Here is a 25,317-nt window from a genome sequence, read left to right as displayed (position 1 = left end):
TATAGTACAAGTGTCACCTGTCACACACCTCGCTTTATTGGCGTTACTATGCAAAGTAATGAATGGCCGTCTCAGTGCGGATCCTAAATGAATTCTATCCATTCACCTCTTCTAGACGGTGTTCAATATGTCGCTCTGGTTATATTAAGAATGGTCATCACAGTGAGCGAGTGAGTCTACCCAAAGCGACCATCAGTTAGATAGCTGACGGTGTCAGCTGATGATGCACCGCAGAAATCTTTGTGGGTAAACACAAAGTTAGAGAAGATCAACACTGTGCGTCACAGAATGGGGAAAAAAATCAAATATTTGACATAATGATGTTGATCTAATTAATATAAATCGCCAGGCAGTCTCTACAACGATCAGAAGCAGCGTTAAAGGGTCTCAGCGGCGAGGCTGAGCTAGAGCTCGGCTGATTATAGGATTATGTATCATCATAACCATGACTACCAAACGGCGTGTTGGCCATATCGCACACCATGAATTACACAGAAAAAATGCACAACCTCGGCTCTCCACGCGAGTCACAAAAAGCATTAAGATCACACCCGAAACACGAGTAATGGGAGTAGGGCACCCTCGGGACTTTTGACAGGTGAAGTGAGTTCTTGTTCATCTGTGCTAATTAAAAATAAGTTTGAAACCCAGGCAGCCCTTCACTGGTTACATGCAGAAGCCAGTGTCCAACAAAACATCAGTTTAGTGAACAGCTCCACCATCTTGCTGATTGGCCTCCTCTGCTGTGCCTTTTTCGCCTCACAAGGAGAAAATTTACAATTTAAAAATAAATCATCTCAAAGCTAAGATTTGGTCTTTAAAAACTGGCCAATCTGAACACATTTTGGAGTAGGCTGAGATTAGTTTTACTTGAATTATTATTATTATTATTATTATTATTACTTTGCTTGTTTGTTTTTTGTTTTTTTTGTCAAATTCAGTCTAATCACGCGTGGAAAGTAACGACACAAAGTCCAAGGTCGACTTGGTCTGTCAACAATAGGTGTTGCATAGATTCAGTCCTCCTTTCGTGGTGCTGAATCCAGGCCAACATCCTTTGGCTGAAGCGTAATTTACCGCGCAGTACGTAATTAAACGCGTTGTCGCCAGACCCCAGTTATGTGTAACACGTTATTTTGAACGGCGCAATACGTTTCCATTAAACGTTATTAAAGCGCGGGGAGTGACGAGCTCTCATTTGTCTTGTCAGGACATCTGACAACCTCGTTAGCTCCCATTTTCTCCTGTCACCTCAGAGCGCGACACGGACACTGACTTCAGCCACTCCTGGCAAGTGAGTGATAAATGCATCTACTCAGCCCTGCGTAAAACAGCAGCATTATTGTTGTCAGCACAAAGCATCAGAATCAATCACGACCAAGCCTGGATGGCAGGTGTCAGTCTTATGGTTAAAAAATAAATATATAATGCAGCCCACTGTCAATGTCAATAATGTAATTTAAAGGGTCATAGATTTAGGGCACAAAATCCCCTCGTTTGGACTTTGTCCTCTCTCCACTCCGTCTCGGCGGACTGACCGCTCAAGCCCCCAAGTTTAGCGCTGCGCTCAGGCCTCCTAGCAGATTCGAGGTGTCGAAAAGAGAGTTGTTATGAATATTTGTGCAATTGTTATTTTACACAAAAGGGGTGGAGTTTTTTTTTTTTTTTTTTTTTGGGGGGGGCGGTGCACTTAATGGCATAGGATCTTTCCGCTCGCTGCACTTTCAGATGCAATTGTAGATCGAAGTCAGACTTGTCATTTTGAGCCAAAGTGAATTCCTAACATCCAGGACGTGCCTGTCTGCTCCGGACAAATTGCATCCAATCACCCCGGGGGAATTCGGCTAATGTCTCGATCCAGGGCCGGAGAGCACCGAGAGAAAACAAATCAAACTCTACACATAGAGCGTGTAGGGCTTATTAAAACATTTCACACAGGGGGAGAGAGAGAAAGGGAGAGAGAGAGAGAGACTAGGGGTATGACTCTGTGCTTGTGTGCCAGTGTTTGGTGCGGGGTAATTAGGCTACATTACCTTTCGACACTGTATGTTAAATTGAAAATATCAGACGACCAATCTAAATAACTTTGCTCATTACATGCCTGCTGTTTGACTGGCAGAATCAACAGGAACAGGCCTGACAATTTTACACCCCTTCCAGATCAGGCTCCAATATGACAAACTTTGGCCTTATCTGCACAAATCATAAGCTAATAAAGAAACCTGTTAAGTTTTTACTCACAATGCTAGAAAAAAAATCATAACACAATTAGAACAATTAACTTTAAACGCGTTAAAAAAGTTCCACTTAAAAGTTGGGCCTGTCTCACATCTACTGTAAACTTGAAGTTCAGATGGATCTTACCTCCGTGTCTTCACGCAATTAGTCCTAATCTAGATGGACAAAATAAAGCGCCTTTGAACGCAGCATCAACTCGGCGTGCACCCTTCTTGCTTTCTGCTGACGTGCTCGGTCCGCGGGACATTTTTGTCTGCTACAGCGGCAGTAAACAATAAGCGCGTGAGGCGTAGGCTATGGCAGCATAATGTTCTGCATGGGTAGAGAGAGGAGGTCGATCATTACACAATTTGTTTTAAATTTGATCAGTGGCGGGGGGGTTGGCATATCCCTCGGCATATCTCCAAGATTCTTTTTTTTTTTTTTTTTTTACTTTTATACAAGTTGCACATGCAGACTGGTTTACATCCACACCTCAGTTTAAGGGAAGACAACATCTGATAATCAGTTTATTATGAAATGATTGCATTTACTGAATATGCATGCCACTCTCGGATTAGGTGTAGCCAAATATAGTCAAATATTTGCAAAGTTTCCATAGAAAATCAGAAACCGTCAATGCGATTTAGTGCGTGAGGGAGAGAGGGAGAAAGGGGGGGCATTGAACTGCAGCAGCAGCATTGTGGTGACTGCAGAGGGAAAACCGGGTGGACAGATTTGCGTTTACGCCTGATCTGTTTCTGGAGAGCTGGGCTGTGTGGGAAGGGAAAGGGAGCACCTGGCTCCGACCGCTGTATCCCATCTCGTTTTATTGACAGCCTGATAAGCAGGGGACCAAGCCGTGCGGTTTCCAGCGCGGATGTCGAGCACCCTGCTGCGTTGCACAGTATCACGGCCCTCTTAATGGCTGTTCCTCCAAATAATGGCCCAAACACAGCCAGTCCTGACTGGCCCGTACCAGCGCTGCCCCGGTCTCTTCCTGGGAGACAGGCGGCGACGCGGTTGTCCATTTACTCACTGTCTTGTTCAAATTGACACAAACATCAGAGGTTGTGAAATAGGAGTGAGGCTTTTAGCCTGCCTTAGTGAAAGGGACACCAAAGACCATTACGAGTGGAGGATGACAACTTTATAGGGCTGTAGAAATAAAGATAAAATAAAATAAAAAGCAAAACAGATTTCAGACAATGAGTAGTCTACAAATAAAATTCGCGTTTAATCCTCGATAAAGAGTTGTGCCGTAATGTGCTGTATGTATTATTGGGGGTGGGCCTTACAGCCGAAGAGGCCACATAAGGATCAACAGTGACATATTTCATAGCTCCTCTATTTGGGACTTTCCAGCACATGGTCTGTCCTCACCTGTTGCTTACTGAGCATGCTCAAATTTAAAAGCAATATTTTTTCTATCTACTCGTGTCTTAATGCCCTCATTGTCTGCCCAAATTTGGACTTTGTGCAGAAAGTCTACAGGTAAAAAAAATCCAAAACACTACAACAGTGTTGTGCAGGCTCCAGAGTGTTGGTCGCATTGAATGAAATTTGTATTTTACAAAAGCTCTCAGGTTTAAGGATACATTCAGAGAACCTCAGCCCATTTTTGACCATCGCCTTTAAATCGTTGGAAACTGACTCGGGACTTCTACTTCTTGAAAAAACAGTCCTTCAATCTGAGCACTTTGGCTTCAGGCGGCAGCTCTGCGCTCAAAATCTGACCACAAAAGTCCAAGTGCTCTTGAGCAAGTTGTTGAAGCCCTGTGGCGCTGATATTCTGTACTATATAAATGGCATGGAAGCAAATACACACTAACTCGGTCTAAGTGCGGGACTGTTCGCTTTTTTTTCTTTTTTTCTTTTTTTTTTTTTGAGGGGGGGGTTGCTTATTTGTTTGTTTTCTATTTGTTTTGTTGTTGTTGTTTTACTACATGAGAGTCAGATGAATGGGATTAAATTAAATAAACGTAGACTCGCAGAGTGATGCGTTCACTGTCAGTCCCTGCACACCAAGGTTAGTGGGACAGTAAATAGGCCGGTGTGCTCCACATGTAGACGACTTCGTCCATTTCCCAGTTCAGAGCTCCGCGTCCTGCTCAAGGTGTGACGTCGACCCATCGCTCCAGCCAATCACTGCCAACTTGAGGCTGACGCCGAAGTGAGAGTTGCTGCTAAGAGCCGCAGATTTTTTTAGCCCAGCTCTCATTGGCATTTCAACTCCACGACGGATCCAAAGGTAGATAGATTGGAATCGGGACTTAAAAATTTGTTGCTGTTGCACGGAGGACAGATCCGGGCAGGGAGAAAGACAATTAATGGGCACAGGATACCAGTCAGACACTTCTGCTTCCTTGCATCCGGTGAGTTGGGACGGACTATATTTTAACTCTTTCATATAAAAAAGTTTCAAGTTCTTCTTGGGTTATTTTAGTGTGTGCTCCTGTAAATATCTTTCCATACACAGTGGGAGGGACATTTCTAGCAGAAAGTTGGGCGCTTATTCAGATGCGTCTGGAAAAGTTTGGTTAAAAAAAACACTTCCATGCATGTATCCCTGCACAGGCTGGATGAAGTGCAGCCAACAGAGAGCTCACTTCTTTTCTGCTGTCATCTATCACACAAACATACACACTGCGTGCGATTGGCGATATTCACCGTGAAATTAAGCGCAAGTCACTTCTTAATAGCGACCATTAATGCGAGTTTGAGGTCGGTGAACTCAGTAGATTGAATCGTGCGTTGGATCCGTTCAGTTCCATCTCCATCCATCAGCTCGCTAGAAATGACGCCGTCCGTCAAAGGGGACCTCTCTTCATCACGCTGTTTTTTGAAAAATGACTGAAACCTGAAGAGCACGTAGTCCTCAGTGCTGTTGTAGCCTAAAGCAGAAACTTAATTCTAAACCTTCCCGACGATTTGCACCAAAGGAACGAAACAAAAAAATTGTCAAACTTTCTTGTAACTACAACCAAGCCTCCATGGGAAATTACATGTGCCTTGGGGGTTTTCAGATTGATTTTGCTCTCTGGGAGGGCCTGGGCCCACTAGTTATACTTGGCATTTATTTATTTTTTTTATTTGTATTGTTATTATTATTGTTTTTTTGTTTTTTTTTGTTGTTGTTTTTTACGTAAATCCCACGTCTGCTGAGATGAGCCTCCATGCGTTAGCGATCTATATATATATATATATATATATATATATATATATATATATATATATATATATATATATTAATATAAATTTCTGTAAATCTATATCTAAATCTAACATTCATATTTCCACACAGAGACTGGGTGCCTCACGTTCAGGCTCTTGAGTTTTTGGATCCAGTGTTTCTTTCTGTCACGCTTGCCGAGCAGCGCTGTGACACCATTAGCCCCGGTGTTTATCAGCCTTCAGCGTTTTGCCAGGAGAGGGCTTGTGCGGACTACACACCTAAAGTATTGGCTGCACAAGAAATACCGGACTCTTTCTTCTCCTCCTTACAAAACTTCCAATATCGTGCACTACAAAACAAAACCTGAAAACATCCCACCGCGTGCAGGAAGAATATGCACCTTGATTTGTCTTTACAGCACTTCATGTGCAGCACGCTCGGAATAAATACATTAATGAAATGTCTGCGCAAAAGTTGGAAATTCACGTGATTGTTAAATTACTGTAATTCAACGATCAATATATATAAAAAATAAAACCGGAAAAAAGAAAACTCATCACATTTTAAATGTGCAAATAGTTGACATGAACAAACCAGCGGTGACCTCATGAATCTCTTTATAAAAGACAATAAATCCAGCAGTCCAAGTCCAAGCTAATTAATCAATGACAGGTCATTTACATTTTACAAATGCAGGTTGACAATTATGGTCGTTGTGATTACAAACCATAAAGAATAATAATAACTTAAGACATTGTTATATTTCAATTTTATCTTTTGAATAAATCAAGATAACTTTAGATATACACATGTATGTCTCTATGCATGTATGTACTTAAAATATATGTTTTTCTTTTTACCTCAAATAATTTTTTTCCTCTAACCAGTCATAATAGTCACTTACAACATTATTTTAAATTAAACTTTAAATTTACAGGATGAGCAAATAATAATAATGACAAGAACAAGAACAAGAACAACAATAATAATAATGACAATAAACAAATAACCCACGCCTTCATTTAATTCATTAAAATAAAATAAACTACAAGAATATATAGCAATTTATGATAAATAAACTCCCATATTTACTTTTGTTTAAAACTACATCAGTTGGAGGAAAATATAATCTTGTAACAATATTTTAACGTCCACCCAAAATGTTCTGATTAATTAAGTGTGAGTCAGCTATGACCCCCATTAGAGTTACTGTTGATTAACTATGTAAAAAAGCGAACCATGTTAACTGGAAGCATCAACTTTATGGTTTTGTCTGTAAAGATGTCTACCACCCTGAGCCTGTAAAGGGTAAACTGTAATTCTAAATAAAAGACATAAATTGGATGGGTTTACCCTCCACTACATCACCTTTCCCTGTCTAAAACAATGCCACCATTTTTCACTGCAGCTCCTTTCTTACAGTTTTTTTCCCTTCATTCTTTCTTTTTTGTATTTAAAAGTTCTACAGAGGTACAAATACCACATTGCCCCAGGCTCAGGGGAAAATAGCAACCAGATTAGGCTTTTCTTTTAAAGGCCTATGACATTAGTTGCTGCTAATCCGAATTGGGCTAATTGCTTTCCCAACATGAGTATATCCAGTTTTTTTGTGTTGTTTTGTTTTGTTTTTTGCAGACTTCCACAGCAATCCAGACGAACAACACAAACAACAACAAAAGTGTAATGCAAGATATTGATCTAGTGGGCTTGAAAATTAACCCCTTATAAAAGCAGTACTTGGTGTACTTGGCATGCCAGTGAGGGTTGTGAAAAATAAAAAATAAAAAACTGAAATCTCTTGAGAGTAGAGACAACGAATTAGCTCTTGGAGCGGATTTACAGCTTAACCAAGGAAATCAATAACCCACTGGAGGTATTGTTTCCAAAGAAAACTACTTGACACACTCATCGGGGAATCTGTCTTTCAGTGAAAAGCAGGTTAGTAGTGTGAATTTTTGACAGTAAGTGATAACATTTGCACTACCAAGACAAATTATAAACACAAACATAAACCGCATTTTAGATATCAAACTGCAGACTGAGGTTCTGCAGCAGAGTATAGATCATATAAAGATATATTTTACACAAAACCTATGTATAAATCATATTTTTGAGTCGTTTAAAACCTGAACTGATGTCAGGACATGCTGATGTCCAAACTGCATGAGCACAATGTGCGATGAGGACGCGCAGTTCAGTAAATACTGCGGAAGTTCAGACTCTTTTGGCCCATGCAGCCTCCTGTAGTCTCCTTCAGCCACTGTCTCTGACTTTAATTCAGCCATGAATTGAGATCTATCCCTTAACATCTTTAAACTCAGACTACAAGTTCATTTAGCTAAATAATAGCAATAGCGTTTAACTCCTGCTTCAGTTTTGCCATTTTACGCACAAAATTATAACAAACTTCCCTAATTGAGCAAATTCCAGTTCGGGTGGGGTGACTTGGTGGTGATTGGGTAAGGGGGGGTCCCTAATGCATGTCTAATAGCGGGATCCTTGACGTGAAAATGTTTGGACCCCCCCTCCTCCCTCCATTTAGCTGATATAAGCTCTGGCCATTCATGGTAGGCGTATAGGCTGAGCCACCAGTCTGAGTGAGTAGAAACAATGCAGGAAGGAGAAACAGATGAATGTGCTCGTTTAGTTTACGGGTTGTTTGATGAAGGACCATTGGCCAAAGTGTTGTTCCTCACCGCGGGACCCTCGGTGACAGTTTGAGCCGGTCCTCTCAGCTCATTATCTCGCCGGCCCACTGAGGGCCCCATTCAAGCCAGGCAGTCTCTAGCCCCCTCCACCTACCCCCTGTTCTCTCTCTCTCTCCCTATCTCTCCCCCTTTTCCTCCCCACCTCGCCCTCTTTCCTCTCTCTGGCAGTGTCGTTTGTCTACTCATTGAACCCATAGTCAGGAATGCGATGGTTGTTAGGGAGCCCTCTTTCACCTCTGAAGTGTTTTATTGATGAGCTCTGACTTCTCCTACTTTTTCACATGTCAAACAAAGTCAAGTGTAGACCTCCATGACTTCATTTCATGCCCCCCCCCCCAAAAAAAAAAAAAAAAAAAGACTATTTCTTCCCCTCCCCCTGCTTATGCTTCTCTCTCTCTCTCTCTTTGCCCTTTCATGCACCCCCTTTTCTGCTTTAGTTTGGCTTCCACTTGCATACAACCCTCATTCTCATCCCCACGGGTTCTCCTCCTTTAGGAGCGAGCGGCGGGGCTCATCAGGGCCGAGACTGGTGCTGCCCAAAAAGCCCCGGGTGTGTGCTCAAACACGGGCGCAGAGGGGTTGCTTTTGGGTGCGTTGAGGTGTGCGTTAATGGCCAGTCATTCAACCGGCGCAGTTTGAGAGCGTGTGGCCATGGCTACACAGTCATTTGCTTTACTTTATTTACGCGTGGTATTTGCTGTCAGGTCGCAGGAATGACGTCGCCGTGCCTAGCAAATGTGTCCATAAAAAGCAGCCGGGCTTGCCTAAAGGCTGCGCTCTTTACACACTGTGTTCTTGTTGACAGGAGGGGGGGAAGGCTATTCAGGGGAAGGCGATACCCCAAAAGAATCAACAAAAGCACGTGGTGAACTTTTCTGATTGTTTTTGCTTCCTTTTAAGGCTTTTAGTATAATAATAATAATCCAATTAAGTTGCAGCAGTTACATCCTCTCTATCCCCTTTTTCTTATGTATTAACATATTACTAATTACTTTGGAGCATTTATTAAGCTTGTTTGAGTTGTTATGCTTCATGCTGGTGCAAATTATTAGAATATTGTGTTTTTGCCAATGCCTGCATGTCAGTGAGGATTTCTTCCCGCAGCTTCACATTTAACACGTGGATGTAGGAAACAAACAAATAAAACAGACAAACAAAAAACAAAAAACAAAATAGAGGTCAAGTTGCGCAACATGTTTTCCCAGGGTTTTCAAACAGCGTAACTGTTTACGTCTTTATAACTTGAGAATGGAGCCGCGGCTGTTTCTATAAAGACTGCAGCTCTTTGTCATTTTAATTTGAAGTTACGAGCTCCGGCGTTCACGCGCAGCGTTAGTTTCTGTAGCCCTCGCGGCTGCCGGGGATGTAGCCTCAGGTTGGAGCTGAACGTGCCCGAGATTTCCCCGCGACTGAGCCTGCAAAGACGGAGCTCCGCGTCCAATGGGCTTCTCCGGGGCAGCTACTCTGCATTAGGGCAAAATTCAGCGAGGGTGCGCGGGGTATTTGCATGCATGGGCTGATTAGTGTGCTGGGATGAGCAAACTCTCTCTCTCTCTCTCTCTCTCTCTCTCTCTCTCTCTCTCGCTCGATCGGCCCTGTTTCCCGCTCTGGCCTTAGTGCAGGGGGAAGTGTTTATATGGGGGATGATGACAGAGGTCGGGTCGCGCTAATGGGCCAGTGAAGAGTGGCGGAGAGGGAGGCGAGGCAAGGCGCGCACAGCGGATCAGGAACACATACATTAATACACTTGCTCCATCACCAATCAGCATAGGTGTGCTCATTCTCTTACCCCCACCTCCTTCTACAACCACCACCACTCTCCTTCCCTCCCCCCCTTTCTCTCTCTCTCTTCCCCACTCTCTCTCTTAACGACTCTCTCATTCGCTCGCTCACACGCCAGCGCACATCCTTGCCGAACTCCGCGCCTCCTGACATCTGAGTTCACTGTCAATCTCTGTCTCCTTCGTAGGGATATCCCCTCCGTCTCCACTGAGGACCACTGGAAACTAATTTTTCCTCTTCTCAACTTTCCCCGAGAGGGACTGACCCTGGTCAGTTAGAATTTTTATTTATTTATTTTTTTTTTTATTTTACATTTTTTATTTTTGCTCTTTCTGTGGTGTGGAGAACTAGACTGTAGCCTGCAGTTTGCCAAGGACTTTGACAACGACGAACGATGCCTCAAAAAGGTGAGACCTGAACAAAAAGTTTCTGTGTTATTATTATTATTATTATTATTATTATTAATATTATTGATAATTGATTCCTGGCTGTAGATTGAGGCTGAGTTGTGACGTTGGACTGTTCAGCCTGGCTGCTGACTGGACTCTGAGAAGTGCGAACAGCCTTATCGTCTCTATCTGTTTTATTTGCTCCATATTGTCGTTGTACTTAGGCCTACAGATAGCTTTACCGCTTATTTATGACAGCAAAGAGTAAAAAGTCACGTTGGGCCAAGACAGTGATCATCGTGGAGAATGGGGCGCAATGACCCGTTGAGGAAAGGTGTCAGTTTGATTCATGCAGGCGAGTCACCCAAGCGCCTTCTACCACAAAAAAAGGAAGAAAAAAAGAAAGAAAAAAAGAAAAGAGAGACAGAGAGACAGAGAGAGAGAGAGAGAGAGCGGCTCCGTGAAGCGCTTCCCATGAGAAGGCGGCTCGTTTTTAACATGTTTGTTTATCTGTCAAATTGAAATACAACTTTTTTGCTCCCTTCAAGACGTTTGAGTGAGTTAATGACATCGAGTTCAGCAACTTTTACATTTTACCTGTTTAGTATAAATTTAAGAGTAGTCGTGCAGTCATCATCACAGACATGTCATCTTAAAAAAGGAAATTATGTCTGAAATAATTCCAGTGCCTGAAAAAGACCGCAATAAAATACATGGATTCAGTTACTTTCTCAAACTCAAAATTTCTAACTAAAATAAATGCAGTCGTTTAAGCTTGTTCCGGGCATGCATATTTACTTAATATGTTTAATAAGTTTTAAACCTACACTGAGTATAACTCAGCTAGAAAAAAAATCAAACAAAATTTAAAAAAATTTGTCAAAATACACCAGCTCTGTACCTCAGTTTTATAAAACAGATTTATCTGAGCTTAGATCAAACCTGCCAATGCTAAAAACGATCTAATTAAACGCGTTGATTATTATATTTTTTTTAATAAGTCCCCTTCATGTGAATATTTTCTGCATCAGCTTCCAACTTGCATCGGGACCATTGTAGTCGAGGCCTACATGGACTCTTTCTGCATATGAATGTTGTGAGCGCAGCATCTAATGGCATGAATAAGCATGTTGAATTACGACATTGTTGTTACGGATTACTAAAGGGAAAGAAATGCAGATTAGATCGCAGTTAACCTCAGGAACAACAACATTTGAGCTTTCGACCTTAAATAAATGATTAACCACTTGGACCTACAGGGATAAGAACTAGTCACTTTGGTCCACGTTCAGGCTGCTCAGCTTTAATTTCATTTTCTCTGGATAAACTTCAACATCATGACATAATGTCAAACATAAAATAAAATTACCATATGGAAGATTCAATTGTCTGTTTTTTATTTTATATATTTTTTCATTTAATCTTCTGCCACGCAGGCTAACTCAAACTATGTGGGCCAATGTGATGGAATCTGAGTTTGATTAATGACTGAACAGCCTATTTATTAAAACATGCGAGAAAGATACAGGCTAGAAATGCAATGGCAGCCCTATGAGTATCAACTCACAAACTAGACATGGACGAAACGCAGCCTCTCAGTAGACGGTATTTTGCCATTTTACTTCTACACACAACCCAACTTTGCATGCAGGGAGAAAATGAAAACTTCAGACTTCTCCCTCCCTGGCCCCCTTTTTATCTGTTCCCCATTCAATAGCTTCTTTAATGCATTTGTCTTTTCCAATTGAGCGCCCTACTGCGCTGTTGTGTCTTTAAAACCCGCTTTACAACCTGCACCAGCAGCACAAAATAACCACCAAATATTTATAACAAGAAATTACTTTTTAAAATCATTTCGAAAAAAAAAGAAAGAAAGAAAGAAGAAAAAAAAAACAGGGCAAACAAAACCTACATTCAGACATGCAGCATCGGGGTCACGGTCGTGTGTGTGTGTGTGTGAATGGTCCCGGAGGGGGTGGATGCATGCCTCCGGCTCTTTGTATTAATCTGAACTTGTTGGTGTGTTTAGCGGGGAAGCTGTGTGTTTCTAGTCGCGGAGGCCGAGTTTTCGGCCCAGGCTGGAGGTATATGGAGGCAGAGAAGGGGGTGCATTGTTCGAGTCCAGCAGGCTTTGTACACCAGCTTTGTACCCCCTCCTGGTCTGGACTTTTGTAGAGCAGTGAGGCGAGGTAGACAACGTGTGTCACTGCACAGTCTCCACGATATACTCCACAAGAGGAGGGGTATCAAGTTAAGAAAAATATAGAAACCTCTTGCTGAGAGGATGACGGGTAATGTCTTTACATGAAAAAAAAGGAAAAAAGAAAAAATAAACAAATAAAAAAACAAAAAATAAAAAAGACTGCAATAAAGAACTTTGAAGAATAAGTGCTGTCAAAAAGTTATAAGGAGTACATCCCTGTTAAGTTACGAGTTTGGATTTATTTTTATGACCAAAACGGTTCGATTTTTAATTTTTTTTGTCATGTCCAGTGTTACTTTTAATTTATTTCATTGGCTGGGACATTTTCGTTAAATCTAAGCTAAGTCACAAATGTAGATACATTAGGTTGCATCAGTATAGCTGTGGCTGTGCTAATGTGTTGTTTTGCTTTGTCCTATAGGGAGACATTAAGTAGTGAAAACGGCAGATGATTGACTAAATTGTTATAGAGTGGACAGTCAACTCTGTTTCCAGGCAAGTTTAATTACTAAAATACATACATACACTCAGGATGTTAAAATTTATTATGCATCTGTAATGTTTAAACACCAGATCATCCAATGAAATTCAAATCGAACGAGATGAGAAACTTTTTTTCTGAAAATGATATGTTGCAAATAATTTTACAGTAGCCTTAAGGGAATAGAAAAAAAGAAAGAAAGAGAAGAAAAAGCTCTGCACCAGGTTTATGATTTGATGCTAACCAGCTTTGTTATTTCCTTGTGACGCTTAGAATACCACAACCAAGCCACGTGGGAGTCTGGAGTTGCCTCAATGATGCAGAACAGTAAGTTGTTTATATATATATAGATATATATCTATATATATATATATAGATATATATATAGAGAGAGATATGTATATATATATCTATATATATAATTTATTACTTTTACCTATTCATTTTTTTCTATGGAACTTTTCATTACAAAGGCAAGTTGTTAATGTGGTTTCATGGAAACAACATCCACTGACATTTCGGACGGGTCATTATAACGTTATAACAATAAGTTAAAAGTCGGGGGGAGAATAAAATGTTTTTGCAGGCATGAATTTGCATGACTTTAAGGTTCAGGAATTTTTTTCGGGCCGTTTTATTGCTGTTAATTTATTTATTTTTTCATGTATTTCTCTATTTATGTTTTTGCAATGATAGGTAGGCAAGTTATTATTGAACAAGTTAATTACACTTCGTCCTACTCCACGGAGAGAGGGAGAGAATAGAGGGGGTTGGGTTGAGAGGGAGATTTTTGTTTCTGCATGAGTTGGTATTAAATAATTGCACAGCCGTCTGCATTAGCGTTAGAGCTGGCTGCCAGGCCGCATACAAGATTAGCTGCGTAGAGAAGAACCCTGCATGAAACATGAGGAATAGCAATAATGTCTTATGTAGATTAGTACATATTCTTCGCGGGCAGACAGCAGGAACTAGAAAGAAAATGCTCATAATATAACCGTAGGCCACACTGTTAGGTGCAGGCTGAACTCACAGCGGAAAATAAATATTAACAACCATACTGTCGTGGGTGCCAATCAAAAAAAAAAAAGGAATAGAAAACATACTAAGTAAAAAAAATAATAGATGAAGTTGCTTACAGGCCTCTGTGTTTGAAGTGCCCCATGAGTTGAATATCTTGTCTCATTCCTGGTGTGTGTTGAAACAAAAAAGGATAAACATGAAACATTTTCTCTCTTGCTGCTGGACAAGAGGTGTATGACATCTTTGATGAAGGTGTGTGGAATAATTTTATTACATTATTCTCCATATACCTTGGTGACGTGTCTGTGCTGTAATCTGTGCGCATTAGTCCAAATATGTTTCAATGTTGGACCACATGGCAGCTGGATTGTTTGATGTGCTGAGAGGTGAATCATTAAAGAAAACATGCACAAACTAATACATTTTCTAACAAATGGTGCTTGCATTTGAGTCTCCAGCCCCCCAGCACAGTGATTTTTCTTTTTTTTCTCCCGGCGAATTGTCCATTATTGAGATGATGGGTCTTTATCAAAGCTGCGTACAATACCCAGCGCTCCTGCTTTGCTGTGGATTGATGTTAATAGGATGCTCCCCTGGCTTTGGCGTGTGATTTCTGGTGCGAATTGCCGAGGAGATATCATTGGGCCCGGCCCTTTGGGTTGTCTAAAGGTCGCCACGGCCTCGCTGGCTTTTGTGCTAATAACTCCTGGGTGTATGTGGTGGGGAGCGTCCAAATTGACACCATATGTTTTCCTATTAGTCGACTTGCAATAGAATACAAGGTGCATAATCAGAGCCAGCGGGCGAGATCGACTCTGGGCACTTGAGGGAATTGTGCCATGATTAAGACTTAACCTTAGGAGAGCTTGATTTTTATGTGATGTCCTTATCTGACGGTTTTATCGATCCGGAGGATTTATATGATAGTTCCAAGTCAAAGATGATGGAGAACCCGTAGAGCAGAGCTGTTTAATGCTGGCGGGCCAATTTCAGTGTGAGAAGTCTATTAATTCCACTTAATCCTGGAATTACCAAAGAGCAGGAAGGATGATAATGGATTTACTATGTATCAGAGCCACTCTTGAAGATTATGACACAGAGTGGCCAAAAGGGATGTTACCCAGTTAAACTGGTCTTATTCTCACTCAGGTGTGAACGCGACTCTTTAATCATCTCTATGAAATAAAGTCTCAATTTTAACAGCAGCAGAGTCTTGTGACATATTTCAGAGTAAAAGATGCCTACCGATTGCTCACAACAGGCCTGCAGTGGCTGTGAGCATTTGTTGTCAAATACAAACAAGGGGGGGGGGGGGGGGTTGTATGTCACTTTTAATATGTTAAGAATCCAAGCGCGCCCTCGTTTCTGTGACCGCGCGTAGCCCCCGGCCACCTTAAAACGAAGTCTCCCTCGGAGGGTGAACGAGTAGCGTCCAATTTTGTCTGAGTGATATCCAAATGCAGACAGAAAGGGTCGTTTTATCATGCTACTATTTGTCGTGACGATGCGATTTTCAAAAGCAGAGCGGTGTCATAAAGTGACATGCCTGCCACAAGTGCTCCAACTGATCTTTTCAATTAGCCTCCCATGCATGATCCGAGGCGACTTCCGCCTATTTCCAGAAATTAAGCTCAAACTTGACGTGCAGCTAGCTTTATTTTAAAGACAAATGTCAGGCAGGCTCATCATATTTTCCCCCTCTTCTATATTTGGAGCTTATTTATTGCTAAGGAGCCTCTGCTCCCGGAGTCAATGTACCGGGCGGCAGCGCAGGGGAAGGCAGCGCAGAGACGGAGAGCAGCTCAGGCACTCCGGGGAGTCAGCTCTCCCTTTTGGCTTCAGGTTTGCGGGATTATTTTATGCTTTAGAGATATGCCGTTGAACAATTTAAGGATAGTTAAAAAGGCAAAACCAACCCTTTATTTTTTGCGTTTTGGACGACTGGAATTGTCAATTTAAAGCCAATATTCTGTTTTTTAAGAAATGCTCTCGATTTTAAGACATTATCACAGTTGTGGTGTTTTGTGTGATTGTCGGTGTTGTTGTTTAATACATTTGCTTTTTTTATGATTTGAGGAGCGTTTCTGACTGAGGTGCTGAGCGGCTGTAGCTTCATGGATGGATTCTAAATACCGAACATTTCTGCTTTGATAAAAAGGCTGCTTGAGTTTCATCGGGCCAAGACAACAGATTGAGCTGTTGATTTATTATAAGAGGGAAAACTGTGTTTTTTGGGGTACGGGTTTTTGAGACGCTGCTAGCTGTCATTTAATCCAGGTCCTGCACGTGTTTCTGAATATCTGCGCAATTTTAGACTGCAGAGGAGAACGAGTTTCTTCAAAGGTTGTTTCATCAATTAAACTCCAATTTAAGACATTTTAAATAACAACAACAACAACGACAACTCTGGGTGTTAATTTTTTAAATCAAAAGCAATAACCCTTCTGTAGCCCCCTTTTGTATTCTGTCGTCATATTTCATTATCCTGGTTTTCCTGAGCGCTTAAAAAAAACCATTCTCCTCATCAGTGAATGAAAATGTGCCTTATCACATTATTTTTCCATTGGTCTTGTCATGTGATGTGATGACTACGGTCCTTTTGTCTCCATGTATAGGTCACAGTGGCGTAAACCAGCTTGGTGGTGTGTTTGTTAATGGTAGACCGCTGCCGGATTCCACCAGGCAGAAAATAGTTGAACTTGCTCACAGTGGTGCTCGACCCTGCGACATCTCCAGGATACTACAGGTGACAGTCCCACGTCCTTTTTGAACAGAAAAACTGCTTCTTCCCTGGATACAAACTGATTTTGAAACTGAAACCAAAATAGCGGGGGAAAAAATAAAGAGGAAGACATCACAGTATGTTTTCCACATGACATTTACGTTTCCTGTAGCCTAAATATAGAATTTTCAACCAGTGATCATTTATTAGAATCACTGGGAGGATAAAAAAAGAAAACAAAAACAAAACGCCTAAAAACAGGAAAGTAATCTGCCTGCTATTATAAAGAATAAATCTATTGTAAGAAATGCCTAATATACCATTCAAGGCATATTTTTTGTGTTTATAGACCCATGATGAAGTCCAAGTGCTGGACAGTGACAAGGTGATAATTATTTGACGCCATAATAGATATTCCGTTAATAGTCGTAAATAATGTATGTGAATTGTGTCTTTTGTTTTCCATCCAGGTATCCAACGGCTGCGTGAGCAAGATCCTGGGTAGATACTATGAAACTGGCTCCATAAGACCGAGGGCGATAGGCGGCAGCAAGCCCAGGGTCGCCACTCCCGAGGTGGTCGCGAAAATCGCTCAGTACAAGCGGGAGTGCCCGTCTATCTTCGCCTGGGAGATCCGTGACAGACTTCTGTCGGAGGGGATCTGCACCAACGACAATATACCCAGTGTAAGTGTATTGACTGTAAGTTATGTGCATGATTTAATTTGCCACGTGGAATGACTTTTTTTCTCATGCAGTGGAGGAAGAGGAGATGGGCACCCAACCATTCAGTCTTATTAAATACACCGCATTTATAAGTGTGGGCCGCGCATCGGCCAATTGCATATGTGATCACCCAAACATACAGCCATTTAGAAAGGAGCTCGTTGTCCATTTGTGAACATCTTCCTGTGGATATTTATTATGATAAGGCGCATGCATGCTGCTGTGAACTCGCTGCACACACACGCGCGCGCGCGCGCTTGTACCTGGCTGTGGAAACGCATTAACGTGGCGCTGCGTCTCACCCGAACCCCTCACTCTTATCATTTGCAATTTGTCATTCAGGTGTCATCGATAAACAGAGTCCTCCGCAACCTGGCTAGTGAAAAGCAACAGATGGGCGCAGATGGCATGTATGACAAGCTGAGAATGCTCAACGGTCAGACAGGAACTTGGGGGACCCGGCCCGGCTGGTACCCCGGAACATCAGTGCCAGGGCAGCCCAACCAAGGTGAGCCTCATTATCACACCGAGGCAATAAAGACACCTTGACGCACGCTCGGGTGGGGGGAGCATTTGTTGGTTTCACATAAACTATTTGACTTGCTTTATCTCTTTGGAGTCAGAATGCATTAGAAATAATGCCCTCTTGAAATGCTCATACAGTACAGGCCAAAAATTTGGACACACCTTCTCATTCAAATGGATAGGAAAGTGTGTCCAAACTTTTGGCCTGTGCTGTATATGTTTATGAATAGTTTTGCAGTTTAGTATTCCAGCGGTCCCGGTCCGAGGCTCTGTTTGCAGAGAGGGTTTGCAATGGCATGCTTTGATGCCCCGAACAAGACCCCCAATTAAGACTTAGTCGATTAGAGGAAGCCATAGGCCATGCATGCGGACTGAATGCCTCCACTGTCCCAGACATGGATGTGCGTGACAACGGCTTGTCCTTTCAGCAGAGGTGTCCGTCCAACAGCCTGCATTTTCCTCCCCTCCTGATGGGGAGGCAGAGCCGGGGAGCTGTGTGCAGGGATATTAGTACAAAGGAATGTTTCCCTTCACACGCAATGATTGGTTATGGGAACTGTCCGCACTATGTAATTGCTCATTAGAGAGGGCTTTGTCTTTCATTATGGCAACATGCAGGAGTGTGGAGATGGTAGGGCTACTGTGGAAATGTTCCACTTGAGAGGCTTTTCCTGTCGGCCTGCTGCACACTGAGAACATTTCCGAAGAGAACCAGCATATTTTCACGTTGACTTTGCTTCTTTAATTCTCACCGATTAGGAAAAAGAAGTGTTTATATGAATCAGAGAAGCGATGTGCAAGTGGTGGAATTTAGCATGAGCAAATAATAATTTGCATTTGTATGGCGACCGTTTGGACACGTTGGACTGTTGTCAACAAGCAAAAAAAGGAAAGGGAGGTACAGCTAAAATTACGAACTCCAATAATTATTTTACTATCGTAATCATTATTCGTATTCTATTTTATTAATGATAAAATATCTAAGTATCTTAGTTATCATACTAACACAGGCCTGGTTTAATATGACTGATTCATAATGTTAATATTTATCATTGTTTTAGATAGATTTTGTAGAGCAATAATGTAGTACTAGAAGAAATAACAACAACAACAACAATAATAATAATAATAATAATAATAATAATAATAATAATAATAATAATAATAATAATAATAATAATAATAAAATAACAACAGGCTATCTAAGTCAAACAGTTGTCTGAGAAGGTAAAATATGTTTTCCATCCGACAGCCGAGTAAGCAGATATAATGGCTACATGGAGAGTGACAGGGCCCCAAAAGAAGACAACTCTATCCAAAGAGGAACGAATAAAACTCCTCACCGATTTTCTCTTTTATCTCTTTCTCATTCTCAGTCGCCGGCTATATGGCTCTAAATCCCGTCTATAGGATTTAGTCTCTCACTTTCTCTTTCAGTTCTAAGCGGTTTCTCAAGAGTGTTTTGATCCGGTCTCAGCAGCTGAAAGGTGCCGCAATTGGTACGGTATCTCTTTTTTTTTGCTGCTTTTCCGCCTCACTGGCTGAGACATCGTGATACTAAAGAATGAGTTTATTTCCCAGCGCTTTTATAAAGAAAACAAATCCCATCCTAGCGTCAGTGGGCCTGGCGGACGGATAATAGCTTCACATTCACTCCTTTTTATGGATTAGCCGGAGTGAAGAAACAAATAGCGTGGATACAAACTATTGGCCTATAGAAGAATACTTTTCTCTACTATGCAACAGGGAAATTGTCAAGAAACATGTCGAATCAGGTTTCCTACAGTGAGCCGAGATTTACTCTTATAGACGAACTAGTATTTTCTGGTCTTCAGGCCTTCAACAGGTTTATCACTGTAATTACTCAGTGACAAACTCACAGAAATTATTTGAATTCACTCTTCTAATTTCTAACTGTCACGAGTTTTTCACAGTAGCAAAATTTAAGATGAATTTGGGGTTTTCCTGCAGACATGCACCTGTTCCATTGTCTTAGGGCAAGGCGACAGGCCTAAAACTGTAACAATAAAAACATGAACCAAACACCCCCAAAAATGAAAAAGTAAAATATTTTAAAACAGAGAAATGCAAATAAAGCGGTTAGTAAAAACATATCGTCAGACAGACGTGTGAGATATTACATAAACCGTCCTTTATCTCCGCGCACACCCTGCTTAATTTCGCATTAACTTCCCGGTGTGATAATGATGTCCAACAACAAGACAGACATTAGTCGATAAGCCCCGGCCTGCAACTGGAGGGGCCTTCGGGCCCACCACGGACAAGCAGGAGCAGAGAATAGATTGGCCTTATTTTGGTTGTTCAGGGGGTTACATGCTCTCTCCTCACTCATTTGTTTCCAATTGAAGACAGAAATCCTGACTGGCGTGTAGCTGGCCGGGGGACGTGATTAATGATGGTAGTGGATAAGGGTTAACACACTGGACTCAAAGCTCTGTTGACTGGGATCCTCTTGCGCACAATACCAAAGTACTAGAGCCTGTGCGCCTCCAGAGAGAGGGAATCCTTTTGTCATCCCCTGCAATAGCCCACCCCCCCACCTTCACTACCACCCTCTACCCCTCCCATATATTACACCCACCCAGGGCTCACTGCTCGTCCCTGGCTGTGTCCATAGTTTAATGGTTTCCCTTACTCCTGAAGGCATTGTATCATCCTGAAAAGCGTCTTCTCCTATTCAAAAGTTGGTGGTCACCTCAATGGCTATACCAACGCCCATATGGGAACGACTATTGAGGCATCGCTCTGCCCTTAAAAAAAAAAAAAACAAGTGGAGGAGGGGGTGGTAGTGAGTGTTTGGGGTTTTAATACATTTCATAGGCTCTGAAAAGCGGCTCACCACATCTTGTCACATTTCTTTTAACCTTTTGAGAACACACTCCATTGTTGGGACTCGATAAGCACGAGGAGCCTTTTCCCTCAGCAGTCTGTTTTTCTCACAATATTTTATAAACACTTTTAACTGCGAGGCCTATATATATATATTTAGGCAGAAGTCTCCAATTGGCAACATTAAGAAAGTTTCAATAATTCGTCAGCTTTTCAATGAAATCAACCGCGATGGTGGCTTTAATTAATGATGTTTTTACGCGGTCTGTACAATTAGCTGTAGGCTGATACAACAGCAGACCCGAGAATTAATTATTCAATCAACTTAATTGAATGCGTATTTCCATTAAATCCTTTCTTTTTTTCTTTTCTTTTTTTCTTTTGCAGATGGCTGCCAACAACAAGACGGCGCAGGAGAAAACACAAACTCCATTAGCTCTAACGGCGAGGACTCTGAGGAGACACAGATGAGACTGCAGCTCAAGAGGAAGCTACAGAGAAACCGCACGTCCTTCACACAGGAGCAGATTGAAGCCCTCGAAAAAGGTGCAACATTCAATGAATAATTTATTCAGGCCCCTTTAAAAAGGGTTTTATCAGTAAAAATAAACAAATTCCCGACAGTCTCTGGGAGAATTCAAACTAAACAAAAATATTTGTTACTTATTTACTGACATTTTTTGTGTGTGACAGAATTTGAAAGAACTCACTATCCAGATGTTTTCGCGCGAGAGAGACTAGCAGCGAAAATCGACTTGCCCGAAGCAAGAATACAAGTAAGTGAACTTCAGCTTTCCCTTTTTTCTTCTATGTGGGCTAAGAACCAACAAGGGCACCTTCTGCTATCCTAGGTATGGTTTTCAAATAGAAGAGCGAAGTGGAGGCGGGAGGAGAAGCTGCGGAACCAGCGCCGGCAGGCCAACAACTCCTCCAGCCATATCCCTATCAGCAGCAGCTTCAGCACCAGCGTGTACCAGGCCATCCCGCAGCCCACCACGCCGGGTAGGATACACGTTTCCATGGCGACGGAGTTTGATATTAAATAAATTTTAGAAAATGGGGTATTGAAATATAAGTAAACATAATTTTTGCGGGGAAACAGGGCGGAGTAAAAAAAAAAAGAGGCCTCTGAATGGTTTACATGAACTAACAGCGGTGATTTCCCTACTGATGGATGATCGAGCAAAACTTCTCAGCTGACTATCTGCGTAATTACCAAATCAGGCACAAGGGCACACCTGCAGAAGTTAAGCTCACGCCCACAAGTTAATCACCTGACACACACACGCTCTGTCTGTCAGGACCCATCAGCCTGTCAGATAAGGCATCACCTGATGCATGCACTACTTAACGCTAATGAGACAATCTCCAGCGCTTCAGGACTGTGTTTTAACTACATTATTTTAATTCTTCATCTTTTTTTCAGTGTCTTTCACCTCGGGGTCAATGCTGGGTAGACCCGACTCTGCACTCACAAACACCTACAGTGCGCTGCCCCCAATGCCCAGCTTCACCATGGCAAACAATCTACCTATGCAAGTAAGTCCAAAAATTACTCCTGAGTCAACACGTGTTTAGAGATGTGTATCTGATGTAAAAAGTAATTTAAATGAAATTGTGTTTTCTGGCCAAAGACTTCCTTCAAATCTTCTTAGAGTAGCGTCTGGCAGGAACAGAGCTGAAGTTATGACTCCAGTTAGGTCTAGAAAGATGTGCCTGTGAGAAGTTTGGAATATCCACAGACTGCTGACCTGAACATTATGGTTGGCAAAGCTAATGTAACATTTTCTCCCCATCTATAGCCCAGCCAGACCTCCTCTTATTCCTGCATGCTGCCTACCAGTCCGCCTGTGAACGGGCGGAGCTACGAAACATACACGCCCCCTCATATGCAGGCACATATGAACAGCCAATCAATGACCACTTCTGGTACCACCTCAACAGGTAGGCAGAAAATTTATTGTTTACCAACATGCTTAGGAATGAAAAAAAAATAAATAAATAAAACAAATAAATAAAATCAAACAGTGCACTCTGAAATATCTGCCACCTTTCCTGTAATAAGGGGGTACTACATAGCCATCTTTGATTCATGAGCTGTCGCGACAGCTCTCCTTTTCCCTTCTGTCTATTTGAGAAACTTCACGGTTTAAACATCTACGGGTCAATATCTCTACATTTCATATCATTTTCCCTCCACAAGCTGCATGAATGGAGTTCATTTCGTCGCCGCTCTGTGCCATCATGTTAATCCTGCTACTTCAGCCCATAGTTTAGTTCCACCCCATTAGGATGTTGTTACTGAGAGCCATATATACTGGTTATAGTCACGAAGAGTTAATCATGCATAACCACATTTCCTCTGTGCTAAATTGCTAATTAATTTGATTCATTTGCTGTTGTACTCTTTCTGGTTAAATGCCATTGCCAAAGCCTCAATTTATTGAGCTTGCAAGCATTTTACTGAGTAACCATGTGCAGAGCTTTGTGACTCATTGCAGCCGCACCACTTGTCTACCTATTAGCGAGCTTTTAAACCACACTGCTTTGTGCTGCGAGGCTGACTGGTGCTTGCTCCTCACACTAACTGTGCATGGTGCATCCACTCATTGTACACAGCATGGCAGCTTTGAGGGTCTCATTTATTTATTTATTCTTTTCCAAGTGACACCTTTTGCTCTATGTCTTTGCAGGACTCATCTCTCCTGGAGTGTCTGTCCCTGTCCAAGTCCCAGGGAGTGAGCCTGACATGTCTCAGTACTGGTCAAGACTACAGTAGAGAGAAGAGCTACTTCACCCTGTAACCACCCACTCCACCATCGCCCTCCGGCAGTGCTTCTCACACTTACACAGCACAGGAGAGAGAGGGTTGAGAAGAAAAAAGGACAGGAGAGGAGAAATGAAAGAAAGAGAGAGACTCTGGGAGAGCCTTGGGACATCTGGGCTTTGTTTTTCCAGTGGGACTGTGTGCTGATCTGTAACTCTAGGCACATTCAAATGAGGACTTGGAAAAGAGAACAACAATGGAAAGACAGAAAAAATGGACCTCTGTAAAGTGCCCGGTGTTAAATTTTTATGGAACAAAAACATATGTTTTTTTTCTATTTCCAACTTCAGTCATTGTTTCCTTTTTTCTCTGGTGTGTTAGTAAATGGCCATTTGTATGTTAATATGACAAACCAAGATCAAGTACTGATAGATGGACTGCTAGAAAACCATGTTGGTCTTGCGTTTGTTTGAGAGGAGAACCCGAGAGATTCTGCCATGACTATCTTTTAATCTGCTTATATCGAGACTTTATACCAGCCTTTGCATGGTCTCTGGACACTGTTGCATATCATTAAAGATGAAAAAGCTGGAGGGAAGACTCTTACTGTGTCAAAAAAAAAAATAAAAAAATATATATATATATATATATATTATTGGTCACATTTCTTAAGAATGGCTATTTAGCAGAGGTAACTCAAAACTTGATCCATCCACTCAGGCTGCGGCCCACTTTTGTTGGCTTATTAGCAACAGAGCACTGTCAACAGCTCAAAGCTTGCAAAGATGCGGCATGAAACACAATTAGGTCCTCAAGCTTTGGTGGTTGGATTGACTCTGGATTACCACGAAGAACATTAAATGTGGGAAAACAGGTGTAAAAGAAAACCTGTAGTCTGTAAATGGTAGAATGCGTCTTCGATATAATCCAGTTTGTTTATGTCAAAATGTAAAGTACTTGTCTTCCCTAGAAATCTTCCAGAAAGATTTCTCCAATAAAAGTTGATTTCATTTATATCCCCGAGAATATTCTATAAATGTTCCATGCATCATAAATTACATTACTTTAGGGTCAGGTACAATTTGTCTTAGGTATAGTTGTATTATAGTGTCCTATGGTCAAAAAAAATTGTGCAACTAGAAATATTTAATTCCTATAATTATGATTAAACATTGCTTGACTGAGTTTTAAACTTAAGTGTTTGGCAGTTGTTTACAAGTACATATCAGATTTAATCATTGTTGATTGTAAAACAGACCAAAGCCTTTGTATCTCATCTAGTACACAATGTTTTTTTTTTTTTTTTTTTTTTTTTAAGATATTAGTATTGTGTTGCAAAATTTTGTAAACACGCTCTGTTCGATTACATTGGCTCCGAGTTCGTAAGACTGCAGCCGAAACCTGCAGTCCTTATTTATAATTGAAGACCATGGGAGGGTTTTTCTAGCATCATCTGTCATGCTCTTTTGAGTTTTACATTTTTATTTCAGTGTGTACTTAGAACATGGACACATTGGGTTTACATCTGAGCAATGCTTCTGAGATAAAACGTCTACACGCTGTCTCTTAAATATTTCAATTTAATTTTATTTAAAATGGAGCTTTCTAAATGTATTTTGTGAAAACTATAAAAAATTTTGTACAGTAAAATTGTGTCATAAAGAAAGCCTTTTTGCCTGTTCAGTCCTGTGTCTAATAGTGCCATAAAATGGCACTGGCTAATTTTCATTACTGAATTTTTTTTATACATCTA

The 25,317-nt window shown here is 41.4% G+C and overlaps 1 protein-coding gene across 9 annotated transcripts; it reads left to right on the top strand.

Moving 5' to 3' along the window:
• The first annotated feature begins 10,276 nt into the window (after positions 1-10,276).
• On the top strand, positions 10,277-23,576 carry pax6b (paired box 6b). Of its 9 annotated transcripts, none has more exons than XM_029497630.1 (13): positions 10,277-10,289; positions 13,229-13,282; positions 14,204-14,227; positions 16,591-16,721; positions 17,047-17,082; positions 17,168-17,383; positions 17,765-17,930; positions 21,185-21,343; positions 21,491-21,573; positions 21,649-21,799; positions 22,224-22,336; positions 22,600-22,741; positions 23,491-23,576. In XM_029497630.1, the coding sequence occupies exons 1-13, from the start codon at positions 10,277-10,279 to the stop codon at positions 23,574-23,576; spliced, it is 1,374 nt and encodes a 457-aa protein (XP_029353490.1). The 9 variants fall into 9 exon arrangements, with proteins under 9 accessions (XP_029353490.1, XP_029353489.1, XP_029353491.1 ...); XM_029497629.1 differs by having other exon boundaries at positions 16,591-16,727; XM_029497631.1 differs by lacking the exon at positions 14,204-14,227.
• Positions 23,577-25,317: the final 1,741 nt, after the last annotated feature.

This window comes from Echeneis naucrates, chromosome 3 (genome assembly GCF_900963305.1).
Source record: "Echeneis naucrates chromosome 3, fEcheNa1.1, whole genome shotgun sequence".
Classification (NCBI taxonomy): Eukaryota; Metazoa; Chordata; class Actinopteri; order Carangiformes; family Echeneidae; genus Echeneis; species Echeneis naucrates.
Note: the sequence above shows the minus strand (reverse complement) of the source record. Positions and strands in the feature narration are given on the sequence as shown.